Here is a 19,832-nt window from a genome sequence, read left to right on the forward strand (position 1 = left end):
GACTTTTGACTAGATTTAGCTAGCTTTTGTGTCTCTATTTTAATCTCTAGATTCTATTTCTGTATTTTGGTTATCTTGAACTTTGTATGATGAATGCTGTCATACCATATGAATTCCAGCTCATTTCAATTTCAATCTTACAGCTTATAGTTTATTAGTTCATTAGTTTATGACAGTTTTACTTGCAAATTTTCCTCTAACAATTTGACTAACTTCCTTTGCCTCAAATACTTTCTAAGGATTATATTTTGTCATTATAAAAAAAAAGGGAGAATGTTAGATTTAAGTGTTTTAATAATAACAAACTAAGTTTTAAGTTTTTCTACGTATCTGTTAAGTTTTATCGATCAAGTGTTAGATAATTCACTGTGCTAGATAACTGGATAGAAAAATGGATTGATTGATCAATTGATCGATCATTAGTGTAACTAGTTTAATGTAAGATGTTTCAGGAAATAATTGATCATTTAATCGACAATTGGTCGATCAATAAGCTGACAGAAAAAGGTTCAACTTCTTCTGTCTCATAACAAAAGGTTTACCAATCACTTGATTGAGCAAGAGGTAATCGATAATTACTCAAATAATTGATAAGGTTCCTTGACTTACTTACTATTTTAAGTAGCTTATGAACTATCTATTACATTATTAAACATTGATTTATCAATACCCTATTCGATCAAAGCGCTATTCTGTTGTTTTCCAATTCAAGTTTTTTGCAATCTTTAAATCGATTAACTATTAATCGATCACTTAATCAATTAACTATTAATTGATCATCAACTTATCTTTGTGCGCAACTATCCAAGTCCCTGTGAACTATTTTCATATCACTTGTTCGATCAAAACACTATCAATGAAGTGTTTGATCATCATGACTAAAAGCTGTTTTGCATGGTAACTTGTATTTATTGATCAACTGATTGATTAAGAAATTTTTGATCATCTGATCGATCAATGCATAATTTCTTCCTGTCAAATTATTGTTCATGATGATCTTTCATAAAACATATTTTCACGTTATCTTCAAGCTTTTCTCAGCCTTCTTCAATCATATTATTCTTTTGAAAGGATTTGAAGGGTTTCAAACTTGAAAGAAATAAATCTTGCACAGATTTCATAAGTGTCTCACCCTCTAAAACTCACCTTATTTGTATTTCATCATTTATCGATCACTTGTTCTATCATTATATGATCTATAATGATCTCGGTAAATGTATATATCTGTTAAGTCTAGTTCTTTGTAATTAATCGATAATATGATTGATCAATGAGTTATCAATCAAGACATAGATCAAGTAAGTTCTTCTCACTGTCTATCTGATGATTGATTCTATGTTTTTTATCTGTTGTATGGATATAAAGAATCATCACCCTTTCTGTTATTCATTTACATTTACTTGAAGAGGAAAGCTTACTTGTGCTAAGAGACTTCTGCAAATTACAAAGCATAACAGATAAATTATAGACTTAAACCTACTGTGTCAAAAGCATTTATTATGAACAATGGTTATAATTGCCAAACACACGTAAGTGATCTTACAACGGCTAGAAGCTCTTCAATCTAACAGATAACTGAAATACTCCAACTATAAATAGCGCGAAGATCATTGAATAAAGTATTGAATTTATGAGCTACCATATGCTGAAATTTACTGTTGCATTCGATACTCTGTTTTTTTTTTTTAACCGAGCTTTAGTGTTTAACACATATATACTCTGTAAGAGAGTTAGTTATATCTTTTACTCAATTCTGAGAGTAAATCGCGAGTGTGGACTCTTGAGGGGATTGTAACCTTACGGGTAGTAAGGGGGAGTGATTGAGAGATTCAATTGCTATACTGAGGCACCAAGAACCCGTTTAATCTTGGGGACCTAGTGGAAATTTTAGCAGCACTCTGATGACTAAACGTAGGTCAAATGGTTGAGACTGAACCAGTATAAACTCCTGTGTCATCATTCTTCGATGAAATTTTCCAAACTCATCTCCACCGTTTTATTTGTTTAGTTATTTTATTCAGTTAAATTTTTATATATCACCCAATTTACCCCCTTCTTGGGTGAAACTGCTATTAACAAAATAGTCTCATAAGCAAAGTTCCACAACTATTTTAATGATACCCATAACAAGTAAAAAAGCTATGCATGCTATTTAACAACAAAAGGTTCCAATCACAGTAATAAGTTACTCAAAATTCGCATAAAAAACCATATACAAATGGGAATAAATCAAACAACCAACATCTCTACCAAAACCAAGTCTTAAACACTAGGAAACAGCCCATATCATCTATTTAAGTTTAAAAACAACAAACAAACCAAAGAGGAGCAGCAATCATGAGAGTAAGAAAAATGACGAAGAGAAGAGAAGAAAGCTTCAAATGGTGACAAAGAACTCGATGGCGCCGGCAACGGAGAGGCTATTGATGTTGAAAAGTAGAAGGAATCATCGGTGAGTGGTTGTCATTGAGCTTTGGCGTAGGGTAGGGGTGTGGGACCATGAAGGCAAAAAAGTTTGGGGGAAAAAGATGAAATTGAACTTGCAAGGATTCTGTTTAAAATTTAAAAACTTTTAACTGCAGTTATTAAAAAAATGTCGTGAAAAATTCTTTTAACGTATTTAAAAAAGTAAATGCTGTTAAAAGAGCTTACCACAGTGCTTCTATAAAAGCTGTGGTAAGTTGAAAGGTTTTTGCCCATTCTTTTACTAGGGGACAGGGCTTTTCACGGTAGTTTTTTAAATAACCATTATAAAAAGTTTAATTTACTGTCACATAATTATAAAAAAGTCACTGTCTTTTTTATGGCGTTTTTTCTTTTAACCGCCCTGAAATGGCATCATTAAAAATATTTTTCTAGTGGTGATGGCATGCATGTTGAGTTTTGCTTGGGGACGATGATTTCCAAATCTGATAAGGAAAAAAACTTCCAGATTATGGGTGCTGTCGAAATATTTATGGAGGCTAGGGAGTGTCTAAATGGTAGAATAATCAATGAGTATTTTTATTTTTGGTAGCGTGAAGTTAGAAGCTTCAAGAGTAGTGAAAAAGTTTAGACTAAAAACTTGTCAAAACCCACTGTTTGATACTTTCCAAATGCTAAACAAATATCTTAGATTATTTAAGCATGCATAAAGATTCTAAAATGATGATTAAACTGTTATTCTCGAAGCTGGAAAATTTTTTGAGAATTGTACAATGGGGGGCTATCCGAATTTTGAAGGGAGTAAAATTGTACCAAAAGCTAATGGGCTTGCATTATATAGTTTTGGTATGATGTATGAAATAGTATGCTTGTTAAACTTGGATTTGGACACAAGATTTTGAATCTGGAAAATATCAGATTAAAAGACGATGAAATATTCAAAATGAGAAAATAGTTGAGTTGTTTAAGTGCTACATATAAAGGGATCATGATGGTGGATATGTTTATTGAATTACAAAATTTCTGTGACCGAAAAGGGTAAAATGACACTGTTTTGAGATGTTGTAGCATGAAACAAGTGCCTTATTAAATTCCCAAACCACACATAAGATATGTATGATATAGCGCCTAAGTTGTGTTTGGTAGCAATAGAAGTAAGATGTTTAAATTTTCAATACTCCCCTGTTGCGAACATGCAGAAAAGGGATTCAAAAGACAGGGATCCAGAATAATTTCCAAGGTGCTCAATGAATGAGGAAAGCGTGAAATGCTTAAACGGGATGGTTGTAGACGTGCATAACTTTTAAATTTGAATGTTTGGAAGCTGAAACATATAAAGGAAGGCTCACTGCTTTAGGTACCATAATGTGGAAGAAGTGATTTAAAATTCTAAGCCACACTTAGCTTGGAATGTATATTTAAAGGCCCCGAAGATGTGAGCGGTGATAAAAGCATTAAATTCATAATTTCCTTTCTTTTTCCCTGTTTCATCCAGCCATGGTTTTTATGGGCAGGATTGAACTTTGCTTTGGGTTGATTCGCTTAATATGTTTAGAATGGTAAATTATATAGACAAGTGCCAAAAAAAAAAATGCATATGCGCAAATAACGCGGCCAAAGGGAAAATTAGGTAAGGGCGGGCTACATTTTTTTTTTTGGTCACAAGGGCTAGAATTTTATATTTCTAAGATTAAAAAGGAAATTCTTATATAAAATTATGTGGAAATAGCATAAGGAAGGAATTTCTAATGAAAAGGATAAGTGGGTCAAAAATTGAAGTAAAAGAAATGAAACTAAGAAGCTAAATGATGGAGGTTTAGAATTTGGGGCTAAGGGAGAGATTAATTATACAATTTAATCAAGTGTACCAAAATGTGTATGTTAATATGCCGCCATATACATAATGGACAGGTTTTTGTTTGAGCCCAGATCACACAAGAAAGCAAGAGTAATTAAGAGGAGCAATGAAGGAGAGTAAGTTTAAGAAAGATTTTGCGAAAGATAGTAAAACTTATTAACTCCTATATAATTTATGCTTGGTTGCTTACATATTTATTTGCCACGTATACTGTAATCAGGCCTTTGTACATGTAACATCGTTTCTTGAGTTTGTGTTTTGGCAATGTGTATTTTCTCATACGGTGTTTGTTCTTGCATTGGTTATTCATATGCTTAATTAATTATAATTACGCATTATCTATTAAGGGGCTGTTTGGTTATCATCCCAAACTATGGTTTGGGGAAAGAGTCAGCCAAACACTCTGAAAAAATAGGAAACCATGGTTTGGGGTAAAACCATAGTTTCGGTCCCCAAAACCATGGTTTCAGCTTAAGCAGGTCTCACTCACTTCTGGCTGAAATTTATTTGATCGTTGGTTGCTATGGGCCCACGCTATATGACACAACAGCCTCAATTATTCTTCCTTTCTTTCACTCTTCACTCAATTATTCAGCCTTTACTCCTTCGCTATACTTTGTGTTTATCGCCTTTTTTTTGTGTGGTTATTCAATTTTTTGAAAAAAAATTATGAACCTAACGTTTAAAATCTTTACACTAAAAAAAAAAATTTTTATTGGCAAAATAAATCATTTACACAAAATATATTTAATTATTTTATAAATATATATACACATTTATTATTTATTATTTACATTATTTATGTCTTATTTATTATGTTGGCAAAATATATATTAGTAACAAATCTATTACTTCAATTAATCATATATTACAAAATATATCTTTTATGTAACTATCATTTAAATTTATGTCCTTTTTAGTAATTCAAAAAATTACTTTTGATAACAACTATCCAAACGCTTTCACTTTATCAGAATCACTTTTTCACAAAATCTATTTTCTCAAAAAGCTATTCTCCAGAAGCTATTCTTAAAACCATAGTTTGAGTTTATCCAAAAACCCCCTAAATTGATATTTTGTTATTGACATCCTTCCAAATCTCACATTTTTCTTCCATGTACCAACCTAAGAACAAGAACTTCCATGGGTAAAAGCGAGTTAGCGAAGGAAGGTTGGAGGTGGAATTTTTGTTGAGAAGCTTATTTTCCATTATTACTTTATTTAAATTGGCTTTCATTTTGTGCATGGTTGCTGTACGTAATTATTTAATATTTTTGTATAAGTTGATCATAAACTTTGGTAAATCTCCATAAAGAAGGTCAGGAAAGCTAAGCACATATGCCAAGGTAAGTCCCATGCTAAGTAGTTGTCAAAGATGCATGGGGAGTATTGCGTAGGTATTTCAATTCCTTTATTTGCGCCTCAGATTTGTGACTGCTTAGAGACAGGAGGGAAACGTGTGGGTTAGATTATGTAATTTTGCAGGGAAAAAGTACACATCTAGAGTTTTGAAATGAGTCTTAATCCATAATTTTTGGACGTGTACATAAAAAAAGAATTTTCAAAATGAACAATGAAAACAGAATTATTGGGAAAATGCAACTTCCAGTTTTGAATAATTGGAGATTTTGGAAGATCTGGGTTAGAGGTTTAGGTGGGTCTTATTTTTCTCCCAAGGAGTTTTACAAGAGCTTCAAATTGAGTTTTGAACGACTTCAATTGGATTTGTAGAGCTAGTTATGGATTTTCAATGTTTTGAAGAAAATCTTATTCTAAATTAAATGAACAGTACCCATGATGTTACACAAGGTTTTAAATTTTCTCAACTAATTGGGCCTCTACGGGTTTTTAAATAGCTAAACAATTCTAATAAGTGACTTAAGTGTGACATATTTTTAGAACACTTGTTCAGTATTCATTAGTTTTTTGGTTCCAAGATGTTAACTTTTCATGTTGTCCTTATTATTCATTGTTTATTATACCTATTTTCTAGCTAATTTGAAATTTCTGAGTTTTATAGGATAATCAAATTCCTAGAGGGTCCATATCTTGTAAATAGAAACGCAAATGGAGAGATGAGACACAGATCAAATCGATCAGAAAGTTCATAATAACTACAGTTAGAAGTAACAAAAATACCACACAAAAGAGAAGCCCTTTCATCATCTTGCTATGAACAGTAATTTTTAAGTAAACTTGATTGGTAAATCAAGCTAATTATATGAAGATATATAAGTATATCAACGATGTGTTTATGAGGATGACATCTTTCGCATACTTATTTATCTCATAATAATTAACTCAATCTTTTCATAGTCAAATCAAGTTTACTTAAAAAATTTATCATTTTCTTCATGATGGAAAAGAAAGGGATGCAACTATGTGAAAGAACTGAAGTTGCTCTAATAGTTCTTTGGCATGAGCTGTTGCTCGTTGCTCCACTCTAAGGTACAGCTTCTCACTAAGTTTGTCGCCGATGTGGGCATCCACGAGGACGCCAGACACGCTTCGGCAACTGTTTGCCAGAGCTCTCCCGACTTCAGTTGCATCATCTGGTTGGTTCACCACAAGAGGGCTTCCTCCTTTGAACACCTCAAGCTTGTTTATAGCGAATGAGCCATCTTCTTCCACCACTTCTTTGAAGTCTTGCAGGCTTGGTGCATAAATTGGGATATTGAAATTATCTCTTTGCTCACTGCTAATCAGCCCCTGTCGGAAGAAGGGGAAATAAAAAACTCTTTTACTAAACAATTAAAACTTTAAAATGTTAATGTCAATCCTTCTACATGAAAGTGGGTTAGGTTAAAAGGGAACACATATACTTATATCTTACACAAAAAAGTTTAAAAACTGAAAGTTGTTCGGCAAATTAACAGCTAACTAAAGTGGTTTTAATTTGTTGAGATTTCATAGTTTATCTTTTTAGTTGTTTCCTCCTTCAGCACAGGATTTTCCATCTTTTTGATCACTCATAGAAGATTATGCAACAAATCTCTGAGATCCATGAATTCTGATTTTTTTTTTATTACTGCAATATCCATGTTAGTTTAACACAGGATAAACATAGCTCGAATGATTTGGATTTGTAATATAGAGGAAACATAAAAACTCTATTCCAATGGTAAAATTGACTTACACATACACAAATATTTCCTAACTGGTGATTGAATAGTTTTTCTCATATATCAATCAGCCCTGGTTGATGTCTGCTTCGTACTGTGATAAATGAAGCTAAGTCTGATGTATTGTGATAATTTTTATCTGCATCAGAGCCTAATAATAAATATAATAATTGTCTCCTCCAAAATTTTCTTCAAATTGTCAAGATGGGTGTATAATGACCCGATAAGGAAATTAAATAAAAAATTATACTTCTATTAGATGCAAAACAAGAAAAGGAGAGGAACTCCATAAAAAGTAATAGAAACCACGCATGCACGCACGATCCATTCTTATTTGCAGCAAGTTCGATATAATTTTAGACGCAATTTTTTAATGTACAAGAAAGATATTTTTAAATAAAAAACAATTGTCCAACTTGATAAGCTACAAAAACAAATATCATTGCGCATATACTTCGTGAAGTTTATAATAGACCGATAATTAAGGATCACTTTAGTCAAGCTTAAATTGTTAATTGAATTATTTTTATTCTGTTATTGTATATATCAATCCATAAAAAGGTCCTTCTTTATTAACGTGCTACTTTTTAGGGGGTAGGTGTCAAAGTGATTGAAACTAGACTTGATTGGCTTGAGAGCATGTGAAGGAGATAATTTATTTATTTTGATTGGTTATGTGAAGGAGACAATTGATTATTCCAAACCTATGTTAAAAATTAAAATAAACAAGTATAATAAATAAAACCCACAGTCCACACTTTCCTGTGAGCCCGAAAAGGACCAAGAAAAGCTAGTGTGCCATTGGTATAAGTATCTACAAATTAAAAAGTGTCTTTATGTTCTATAGAATGAGAGCGTACGTCCACTACTGTTTATGACAAATGTGCCCCACGAATACTTGAAACGGTTTAAATTCGTAAAGCCACCCTATTATGAAGGTCTTATTATGTTCATTGTACTCTCTTAATTATAGTACGTGCATATTGAATGTGTCGCATGTTATTGTAGAAGAGGATAACATAGGAGTACTTATATGCTTCTAGATTTGTCATAAGACATTGTTGGATCCTCTATATATATATATATATATATATATATATATATATATATTACCATAATCATCATACAAAGAGAATGATAAATGAATGCGAGATATAGGTTTTTAATCGAATACATTTAGCAAAGCTTATTTAGTTTGCTTTGATTTAACAGACATCCTCATGCTCTTGTTACCTAGCTAAATACCATAATAAATAGGAAACCGTCATCTTACGACTTACTTCCTTTGCTCCTAAATATGGGAGTCAGTTGAAGGGTTTAATTTAGCTCTAAAGTAATATATTAATAATCTACTTTCTTTTGCAATATATATTTGTTACAAATAATTAACTAAACTATAGTTCTTTAAACTTTGTATGTTAGTTATCTAGTTCCTATATTTAGAGTCAAAAGGAGTTTAATGAATGACATGATATGATAGGAGCTAGCTAGATGAAGGGTTTAATTTAACTCTAAAATAAGACGTTAATTTACTTTGTCTTCTAGTATACATTTGTCACAAATAATTAACTTGGCTAATAATTTTTGAAACCTATAACAAATGACTTGATGTGATGATAATAATGGTCAAATCAAAATAAGCAAACAAGATTATACCCAGGAAAAAAAAAAAAAAGCAAACAAGATTTCCTGACTAGCTACACATGACATCATAAAATCAGACGGAATATAATGAATCCAAATCCATACTACTCTTTCGGCTTTGTTGGAAGACATTGATATATTCTCACAATGATGATATAAAAAAGAATGATGAGATGAAAGCAAGAAGAGTGCCATAGCTAGCCTCCTTGTCTAACTTTTAAGATATGAAGATGATTTTAAGTGTCTTAACCATCCAAAACCTAATAATTTGGTCAATATTTCAGACCACCCATCCACTACCTACCCGGCACGCACTTGATCATATTCTTTCATAATGGGTGGGGCTCAAATGTGTCAAATTTGCCTAACAAATCATTACGAACAAAACTCACAATAATAATGATGATGGATGGTTTTCCAGTTGGAGTGAAGGAAGGATGGGGCATATTACCTGTTGGATCAGATCATCCCAAGCGTCCTGAAAGTGGGTCCCAAAGAGGAGGCCGGCCCCACCTTGGTCGGTGGGGTCCAGGGAGGTCCGACCAAGGCAAACCAAGAACATGGACCCACCCTTCTTCATCTCCTGGGCTCTTGCCCTCAGGAAAGCAGCCAGATCTGTCTGAAACTGTTTCCTATACGCATTCGTTGTGCTCTCACCTGCTCCGTGTATGAACACTCTTCCTTTGTTGTATCCACTTCCTCTTTTGTCCAACACACTCTGAGGCACCTGATTCATATGCACCCATTGTGCGTCACTTCTATCATGTATTGTTTGTATAACAATATAGTTTTATTTATTAGTCACTTTCAACATGTTTTACTAAAATGAAGGAAAATATTAAATCCCATTAACTGTGTCTTAAAATTTAACAACTTTCCAGACTTTATTTAATTAATGCTTACACTTTCTAAGAGAATATTAATCTACACAATAATAACTAAAGAGTACAATGGTACATTTCTGTTAAATATTACATGACATGGATGTTGTCGTGAAATATAATATCAATTACTCTATACTTTTAGGAGAGATCTCATAGTAATTTAGGAAAAGTATGTTATGAAACATGCATTCATTTTATGCACAATCAATTAGTATTCATCAAAATTAGAAGAGTCACAAGAAAGAATTAGAACTTATTTTGAAATCAAAATATGAAGAAGGCGAGATTCTAAGGCTCGCATATAAAACAAAGTTTATTTGATACAAAATTTTTCTGCAACATTACATTTCTTTTTAATATTTGTTAAAGTAGTGTGGAACTGATTAATTATTAATTAATATTTGAGTGCTTGATTTCAGATTAGGACAAAAGATTTTCCTGTTTTTTTAAAAAAATATTCCTTACCTATTTGTCAAACACTCAAACAAAGTTAAACTTTCACTAGTAAAGTACTTAATTTTGTTTAATATAAGAGCCACTTAACTAATTTAAGTAAATTAAAAAAATTAGTTAAATTAGTTATTCGTACAAAATATGAGTTGATTTTCCTGAAATATTTTTTTAATCATGACTATTATTGAATGGAAACATTTTAATATGTATAATCAATAAGGATATTTTAGAAAATGAATTATATATTTGGGAGATACAATGAATTGAAATCTTACATTTTTTTTTTGAACAAAACTGAGATCTTACATTTAATTAAAACCAAATTTAATCTTTAACTAGATTTTATATTAAGGACCAGATGTAGTAGTAATTACAGGAGACTGTCTTTTATTATATGTAACGCACTTTGATATGTTTGAGGCTTTCACAGACACATATGGTTATATTGCAATACATAATTCATAATTTAACAATTAAAGTAATAATAAAACCTTCTCTCACACACTGAACCATTGTTTCCCACAGACACAGAAGTCCTTGTTAATCAAATCCTGTGAGCCCATAAAGATTTAAAAAATGCAGAAAAAGAGAAAAATTATTATGTTCTTACTATGCATGCATCCAAAATCACAGCCCACCTACGTCACTTTGTCGCTTAGATATTGTCTATGTTATTTTCATCCCTAACAGGCTTTTTATCTGTAGGATCAAGATATTCAATGTATCATTTTAAATTATCCTCGGGAAGTGGCATATTAAATTTTTTCTTTCCCAGAGAAAAAGGTACTAATTTGACCCCATTGATATTCCTTGAGTGTTTTGCGGGGTGAAACTACAAGAAAGTTATAAAAGGAGGGAGTTATGCTTTAAAGTGTCATTCACACAAAAAAGCCTTTATGAAAGTGGGAGTTTCTAATCAAAAGTTTTCATGAGTGATAGATAGGAAAAAGACACAAGCAGAGTTAAAAATCTGTGTATGGAATGGAATGAATAATTTTATCTGACAGTGGAAGAATAAAGTCTAAATTCTAGCTAAAAATCTTCAATCAAGAAATAAAGTTTTGTATTCATCTCTATTATCTATGAGAAGCTAAGGTAAGATCCTAAATACTAACTTCAAACTGGCAAATAATAAATATAACAAAAGAAAACTAAAAATGAAATACGAAGAGCCCATGTGCAGCTATATCTTGAGTCAACGATAAAAAGAAATCCGCTTGAATATTCATAAGTAGAGACATTTGTTTGAGCTGCATGAATATTCATATCATGAGTCATGTAATTTTAACCTGAAATCTTTAAGTAATTAATGAAATTCAATTTTCAAACACTTGTGTTAACAAAAGTAAAAGGCGCATTATTTATCCTTATTTTAATTAAAATATGACGGATAAATATTTTTTAAAGCCTAGTATCATAATTTATTGGCTCTTGAAAGGTTTTCCACAAATATCTAAAGGTAGTAAACTAATTATAAACTAATGCCTCAACATCGATGTAAGAAAGAAAAGAGACAATTATTAGTTAAAGCCTAACCTGAGACAGCCAATGCAAAGAGAAGGCAGAGTGAAAAACATCAATGGACCTCATTGGAAACAGCCTCCGGTAGAAGGAGCCGGGGACTCCAGCAGCAAAGTAGGAGCGGTGGTTGTTGGCGGCGAGGCATTCCTCCATGCTGACACCATAATTGGTGGTAAGCATAGGAGGAAGCAGCTGGAAGAGAGTGTTGAAGTCATTGCTGGGAAGATCAGAGAAGAAAGCTGAAAACTCCGGCGGGTCGAGGCCTAAGGTCTCATAGCGCTTAATGATGTGGTTGATGATGACGTCCACCACATAGATGGTGTTGTTGCCACAGGAGCAGCCCAAGTCCACAACCACAAAGGGAATATCAGGATTGTTCAATTGAACCCTGTCTAGGGTTTCTTTTAGAAGATGAAGCATGGAACGAGCATGAATAGCCTACAAGAATAATAAAAAGAATCATGCGCACTGTGTATTATCTACTCAAAAAAAAGAGCATCATTTTTAATTAAAGAATAAAGAGAAAGACGATATACCAAGCAATCCATGTATTAGAATGGATTATGTACATTTATATATATATGTTAATAATTTAGATTTTTGAAAAGAAAAATTAAAACTAATCTCTTGTAAATGTATCAAAAACCTGTGGAACGCCAGTGAACCTTTAAAAATTATTCACAGAAGAATTTTTGTTTGAAGCGACAATGACGTTAAGTACAAGATCTTGAGTTTAAGTCGGTGTAAATGGGAAAAACACTTTCAGAATATCTATTTGGGTCTAATAATACTCAAATCTAACATACTCAGATAGACATATATATTAAATAAAAAATAAAAAAAAAAGTGTGAGGGAGAGATAACAACAAAAGATTGGCTTCACTTCTCCTTACTCTCTCGCTATGTCTTAATTTTAACATCGTTCTTTGTTGGCCACAAGTTTTCAGGCCATTAATTGAAGAAATATGATTTCATATGTTAGAAAAAAGCTAACAAAATGAAAGATCAGCTTAAAATAATCCCCCAAGACACAAATTAATTTATCGTGGAGTTACACACACACACACACAGAGATGAGAGTTTATGACCTGAGCTTGTGAGTTATTGGCGTAGCTGCCTTCACCTTTTCCTCCTTTCATGCTAAGAAGTCTCTCAAGCTCCATATTTGACACAACCACGTTGTCTCTCTTAAGAGCCATAGCTTCTAATAGCTCTCTTACTCAACGAACCACTATGTATATATAGCTCTATTCTCACTCAAACGTAGCAAAAATGGCAGACAAAGAGTTCATATTTATACTGACAAAACAGGACACCATGTTCGCTTCTATAGGCAGATGCAAAGGACCAACAAGTTGCAAGTAATTATGGTTGTTAGTGTCGTTATTATTATTGGAAATATTATTATTAAGAAAGTCAATTTGAAAGAAAAAATAAAGTGAAAATCTTTAACAAACACAAAAGAAGACTCAGAAATCTCAGGACAAGAGATCATAGGCTTCACATGCAACAAAGGAGGGGCCCAAGATTTCCGCCGGATTTTTATTTCTTCCACACCGCAAGAAAAAATTCTTCAAATATTCACACTAATATACGTGCGTACGTCTCTCTGTGTGTGTGCTTTTTTTTTTTTTTTTCTGGAGCTAGCCAGGGAGGGGACGTTATTATGAACGGAGACATATTTTTAATATATAAAATACTACCCCTAGTTCTTAATAGAAGACCTATACATCTATTTTTAGTAGATTACAAAAATTACTTAAATTACTTATTTGTCAGAAATGTATGTTAATTTCTTTAAAATACCTTTTTAAATCATTTGCATTGAAACTATCTTTTAACATGTGTAATCAATAAGAATAATTTTAAAAAATAATGATAAATACAGAAGAAAAGGAGGATTAAGATCTTATATTTATAATTCAATCCAACTTCCGACTAGCTCTTAGGTATGTATTATATTTGGCTTCGGAAAAATATCATCATTCAGGAGACTAGGTTAATGAAGGAAAAAAAGTGCAGTGAGACAAGATATGTATATATCCATAATCATAACATTTTCTTATTTAGTTACGGACAGGGTAAAGTAAGTAAAATAAGAAGAAAAAAGAAATTGAGGTAATAAAAATAAAGACTTCAAACTCATCCAAAGGTAACAGTACTTGTGGGTCCAAACCAAATAATATTGTTTTTGTAGTTTGTAGCGTGTTTTGGGTGCAAGTTATGAACACATTCTAGCAACATCGCCATCAACCGTAGTATTACTAAAGCTTGAATTCCATACTTGCCCACAGAAAAGAGACAAAATTACATATGGTTGAAATTTGACGAAATTAATAATTAATGAAAGATAAAAAATTGAGTTATTTTTATGAATAAAAAGATCAGCTGATTGTTTGACCAACGTAGGTTTTTATACGTTGTGAAAGCACTTAAGTGATTGAAATTTTGATTTCTTCTTGTGTTTGAACTAGGTTTATCAGTAAGTAACTACTTTCAGTCCTTATATAAGAGTTAAATAACTACTTTATGGATATTAAAGAAAAGAGTTAAACTATTTGTAACACATTTTATTGATTTTTCCAAATTATCCTCTTTAACTAAGTATTGAAATTCCTCTTTGATTGGAAGCTCTCTTGGTACATACAATTCATAAAGATACTTAGAATCAATTTGAAAGGCAAAATAGATTGATGTTTTGTATTTAGAATCAAGATAAATTCCTTGTTTAACTTATATATTTATGATCAGAGTAGTAGTAATTAGGAGGGGTTTCAAGGAGAACAAAAGTATAAAAATGATTCTTTTCTGAGCGAATGAAAATGTCTTTATGATTTAAGACTTAAAACCATGTAATTGTAACTTTCTAACATTTATTTTGTCCAAAAAAAAAAAGTTTCTAACGTTGAAATTAAAGAAAAATAATACTCGTATGTTAAAAAATCTAACGCTTAATTACAATCTGAAAGTTATTTTAGAAAAATATTGTATTTTAGAAAACACGTACCATAACTGGCTAATAGCGTGAGTAGGTAATAAAACTAGGAAAGTGGCAACAAAATAAGAACCTGATTGAAGCCTCATGCTGTACGGTATCAAGATCCGTCGGTGACGGAGAACAATTTGAGTTCTCAGGTCGTTCATTGTAGATTTCATCAAGTGTGGGTTTTTAGACGTAATTTTCGCTGGATGAAACCAATATATCCATCGATGATATAATTAATTATATTAACTACGTTACACGTAAAATCCAATGCGAGATCGAGGGATTTAAATAACTAATATACTAGGAATTATTGACTAATGATACGTATTAAACCATCAATTATGTGAGAAAACTGAAGATTACCATCATTAATTATTATATTATAATGTTACGTAAGTTTTCTTTGACACTTCAAACTACACTTTGGTAATATAAATTTAAAATCCTGATAACTCTTTAACGAACAACTTTAACGTTATGTTAATGTTTTGCTTGAGAAAGATTAATTACACTTGTCGGCATTATTTGGCTTTATTATAAAATAATAGAGAAGTCAAAGTGATCCATAAAAAGCCAAATGATGATTAATTATTTATTTATTAATTAAGTATTGATCGCCCCAGAATTCAAGTTCAGTTTGTACCTAACTGTTCCTGAACAACACAATACTGGCCTAGTCTTTTTAAGCGGTTAAATTAGTAATAAAAAAAATACTTTTGACCAAAAGTTAGTTAAAAACATAGAATTAAGGTGTATCCATGACTCTTAATATATTTTTCTCGTAGCATTTGATATCCTAAATTAAAACAATATCTAGTGCAATTTTATTTGTTCTTAAAAGATTTTTTCAGAAGCTATTTTACCTTTAAAATAATTTTTGTTTTTGATTAAGCAAGGTACGATCCCATTAGAGGTCTATATGAGGCATATTATCAGATAATAAATGTGTACACCACTGCTAACAGGAATTTAAATTTTGATTCGTCATGCTATAAAACTAGTCTTTTCCATTATACTTGTCTCCTCTTGGTCCCTTATTTTTTATGTTGCACTCAACATCCTAAGATAATTTTTTGATGCTATTTTGATCTTGAAATATTTTAAAGTTAATTTTATTGTCACTATTTTTTTCATAATTTCAGTATTCATTTTTCATATTTTTAAGACTCATCTTTAACATTGTTAATAATCAATTTTTCAATTTTTTCAATAGTGATCTTAAATATACTCATCTTCTATATTTTCCAACATTAATATTTAATTATTTACAGTGATGAGTAAAAATCGAGTAGAAGCTTTCCGATTCTTGAGTAGTTCTCTTAAATGTTTCCAATATTTTTCTTCCACGTTTTTAATACTAAAAATAATTAAAGATTATGGTTGAAAACATGAAAGATAAGCCTTATTTAATTCTTAAAAAAAAAAATACTTTAAGGATACCATTAAAAAACCTTTTATGGTGCTAGATGCATTTTAATTCTAAAATCATGGGCTCCACTTAACGATGAGGTCAAAATTGCTTCTAAAAATTACTTTAAAAGCAAAAAAATACTCTACATATTATTTTAGGATATTTAAGTATCACCAGAAAATTACTCTACCATACATATCAAGTCACCTTCGCAACTATAGCCACAAGTATTTATTGTCATACTCCGTTCGGTCTATAAGATATAAGATATAAATAATCAAATGACGCAGATAAAAATAGTGGTTAAACTTGATAGAAACAATAAATAGGTAAAACACATATTTTATATTTCCAAAATATCCCTACTGGGGAGAGAGATTGTGAACGAGGAAGAGATAATTAAAAAGCATAATTAATGCAGTAATATAATATGCAATTAATAGAGGCTAAAAGGGGAGAAAATTATTTAAAATTTCATATATATTTTTTAAATGTATCATATAAATAGAACTAAGCTAGCCAAAAATATACTACACCTCATCCTTAATATAAAAACTACTTAACTAATTTGGATAGATTAAAAAAGTTAGTTAAATTAGTTATTTGAAACATATATAAGTCAAATTTTATAAAGTATCTTTTTAATCATAATTACCCTTAGATAAGAACTCACTTAATATATGTAATCGATAAGGATAGTTTAGATAATAAATTATAAATTTAAGAGATAGAGACAAAGTAGACTGAGGTTTTATATTAGGACCAAATATAACTTTTAACTAGCTCTTATATTAAGGACAAGAGATAGGAAATATATATTAAACTGATATTTTTGAAATTATCAGTCAAGGAAGGGCAAAATAAAAAAAATTGAAGAAATATTCCAAAAAATTCCTGAAAAATATTAAAAAGGTAAATTAGAGGGTTTAGAACCATATTTGAGGCCTTCGAGATGAAAATAGCATAAAAATAATTTATTACAGAATTTTCTGTAAACAAAGGTTTTCCTAGGAAAACAGTAGAAAATTAGTCGGAAACAATTATTTTAAATATGTAGAGGCCTCAATAATTCTGAAAAAATTATTAAAAAATTATTTGAGATTTATTTGAGTTTATAAAATTATTTTCAGGCCCTGAAAGTGAAAGGATTAATTTTAGAATGTTTATGATCAAAATCTTATCGGTAAAGCTTGATTTCGGAGAAAATTCAACACATATAGTTAGAGGTTAAAATAAATCCTAGAAAAATTCAGGAGATCTTCCTATATTAAAATATGATTTTACATGGACAAAAATAAATTTTTGGAGGTCCAGAAATATTATTGAAAATTAGACAGGAATTTTAGTTGATATGGCGAAATCGAGTGAAAAAATATTTAGATATGAAAGGCAATACTTCTTTCTTCTTTCTCCAGCCTATTGGACATTATTTTGGGTCAGAAATAAACACTAAATTTGTGGCCCAAGTGGCCCATAAGATTAAGGAGTAAAATATTGCATTTAACATATGATTTTATCCAAATCATAATTGTGCACGAGACACTTGGCTTCATCAGGTTTTCAGTAGCTTAGGAAGGGAGACACATGGCCTTAACACCCCAGAGTTTTAAGGGACACTTGGAGGCATAGGGAGGCCAAAATTCACTCTATAAATACCCCATCTTATACCTTCAAATTTTAGTTATTTTGGCATTTAAAGGGGGGAGGTTTTGCTGCAAAAAAACTGACTTCGAAGAGCTAAAATCACGCTAAGATTGGCCAAAAATTATTAAGCAAGAATCAAGGATTAATCAAGGTATGTTAAAGCTTTAATTTGACTATGTTTCTAGCTTGTTTCAAGTGGAACTTGGTGACAAAATTCCAAGGTATCATGCTATCCAAAATTTCAAATTGATGAGGAATGATTAGAGAAGGATAGTAACCATGATTTAGAAATTGCATTGGCTTGCTTGGTTAATGTTTGGATAGATTTTTTGAAGAAACTCCAAGTTCCCTAATTATTATGATAATTCCTATGAGTTTAGAATGTATTTTTTTGTGAGAGTATGTCAAGAGAAAGCATTTGAAAGCATTGGAATCAAAAATGAAAATTCTAACCCCAAATCACATACTAATTAGCCAAGCTTATTGTAAAAGGGAGAAGTTGATATTTGGATTCTACATGTGTAGGAATGGCCCTTGAGACTTGTCAACATAAAGATAGAAATTAAAGTCAAAAAGTCAAAGAAAAGAGGTTATAGAGTTATCTGGATACCTGATGGTATTTTATGTGTTATGATTAATAATATGGTATGTATTTATGCATGGATTGATGGGCATTGATCAAGAGAACATGGAGACACAAAGGGACCAAAGAGGCCAAAACTTTGATTTAAAAAGAGGTAGCATGGAATTTACAATGTTAATGTTAACTTGCTTGGTTGTTACATAATGTGATTCTTTGAATATATACCATGTTATATTTGAAATTTATTTGATGATGATAACATGTTGGTTGGTTGCACTGTGCGCCTTGGCAATATGCAATAACATGTTGATTTTGAATGGATTGGAATGATACTTACATCGTATAAAAGTGAATAAATGTTTATGAACTTGTTTGTAATATACCTTGCTTATTTGATATTATTATTGTAATTCCTTTACTACTGAGATTTTTATGAAATCTCATTCCTCTCTGTGTTTAAACAACACCAATAGCACACTCAAGTGGTATGGTCCAGGGCAAGGAGGCGATGGCTCCATGAGGGACAAATGCCATGGAATTATATTAAACCTTGTGTGAAAATTTTGTAGTAATTATGGAATTATTGTTTTGATGACTTTCAAGGGTTGTAAATCATGAAGAATTTCTTATTATATGCTGTGAGATGTGGCTGAATTATATTTGAATGGTTATGGTTTTATTTGGATAAGTTATGCACGAAAAGGATGAAAGTTGACCTAATTAAGGACAAAGTTTGACCATGTGAAATTTTGAGCAAATGATAGAATTTGGATCTAAAACTTAACATTCTAATAGATCATATTTTTAGCCTTAAAATAAGTGGTATTTCATAAAATTTGAAGTTTTGTACAAAAATTTATGCCCTTCCAAAATTAGGAATAAATTCTAGAAAATTGAAAAAATTACCATATAAACAGAACATCTTCTCGCTGAAACTGGGCACATATGAGCTAGAATCACAATTTGAAAGTGTTTTTTCCTCAAAGAGCTCATTGTAAACTTCAACTAGGACTTGGAACCATATCATTTTAATTTTTTTAGAATTAGTTATAATTTTTTAAAGTTTAGAGAAATTAAGATTATAATGAATAGTAACCCGAGAAATGAAGTTTAAAAATTCAAAATTTTCCAACATAATGACTTGAGAAATGGTTCCAAATACTCCCATTTGATGTAAAATTGGGTAATAAAGTAAGGTGTGATATTTTTGGTATTAGAAGAAAGGTTCTGGCTTATTGTAATATGCTCTGATTATGTGGTAAGTTTGCTATGAGCAAAGGTTTTGGATTGCTGATGATTGAT

General features: G+C 31.1%; 1 protein-coding gene across 1 annotated transcript; it reads right to left on the bottom strand.

Moving 5' to 3' along the window:
• Positions 1-6,634: 6,634 nt before the first annotated feature.
• On the bottom strand, positions 6,635-13,105 carry LOC114713697 (indole-3-acetate O-methyltransferase 1-like). The gene is made up of 4 exons (XM_028898368.1): positions 12,995-13,105; positions 11,922-12,344; positions 9,500-9,775; positions 6,635-6,991 (listed from the first exon to the last, which is right to left on the bottom strand). The coding sequence occupies exons 1-4, from the start codon at positions 13,103-13,105 to the stop codon at positions 6,635-6,637; spliced, it is 1,167 nt and encodes a 388-aa protein (XP_028754201.1).
• Positions 13,106-19,832: the final 6,727 nt, after the last annotated feature.

The sequence above is a fragment of the Neltuma alba genome, unplaced genomic scaffold, assembly GCF_004799145.2.
Source record: "Neltuma alba isolate B1F8T4 unplaced genomic scaffold, ASM479914v2 tig00011447_pilon, whole genome shotgun sequence".
Classification (NCBI taxonomy): Eukaryota; Viridiplantae; Streptophyta; class Magnoliopsida; order Fabales; family Fabaceae; genus Neltuma; species Neltuma alba.

What these genes read in the sequence shown, in the direction of transcription:
- LOC114713697 (XM_028898368.1), bottom strand. Translation starts at nt 13,105, where the DNA reads ATGGCTCTTAAGAGAGACAACGTGGTTGTGTCAAATATGGAGCTTGAG. An exon ending in CCAATAACTCACAAGCTCAG is followed by an intron (nt 12,345 to 12,994) that starts GTCATAAACTCT and finishes TTATTCTTGTAG; the next exon opens with GCTATTCATGCTCGTTCCAT. An exon ending in CTTTGCATTGGCTGTCTCAG is followed by an intron (nt 9,776 to 11,921) that starts GTTAGGCTTTAA and finishes CATATGAATCAG; the next exon opens with GTGCCTCAGAGTGTGTTGGA.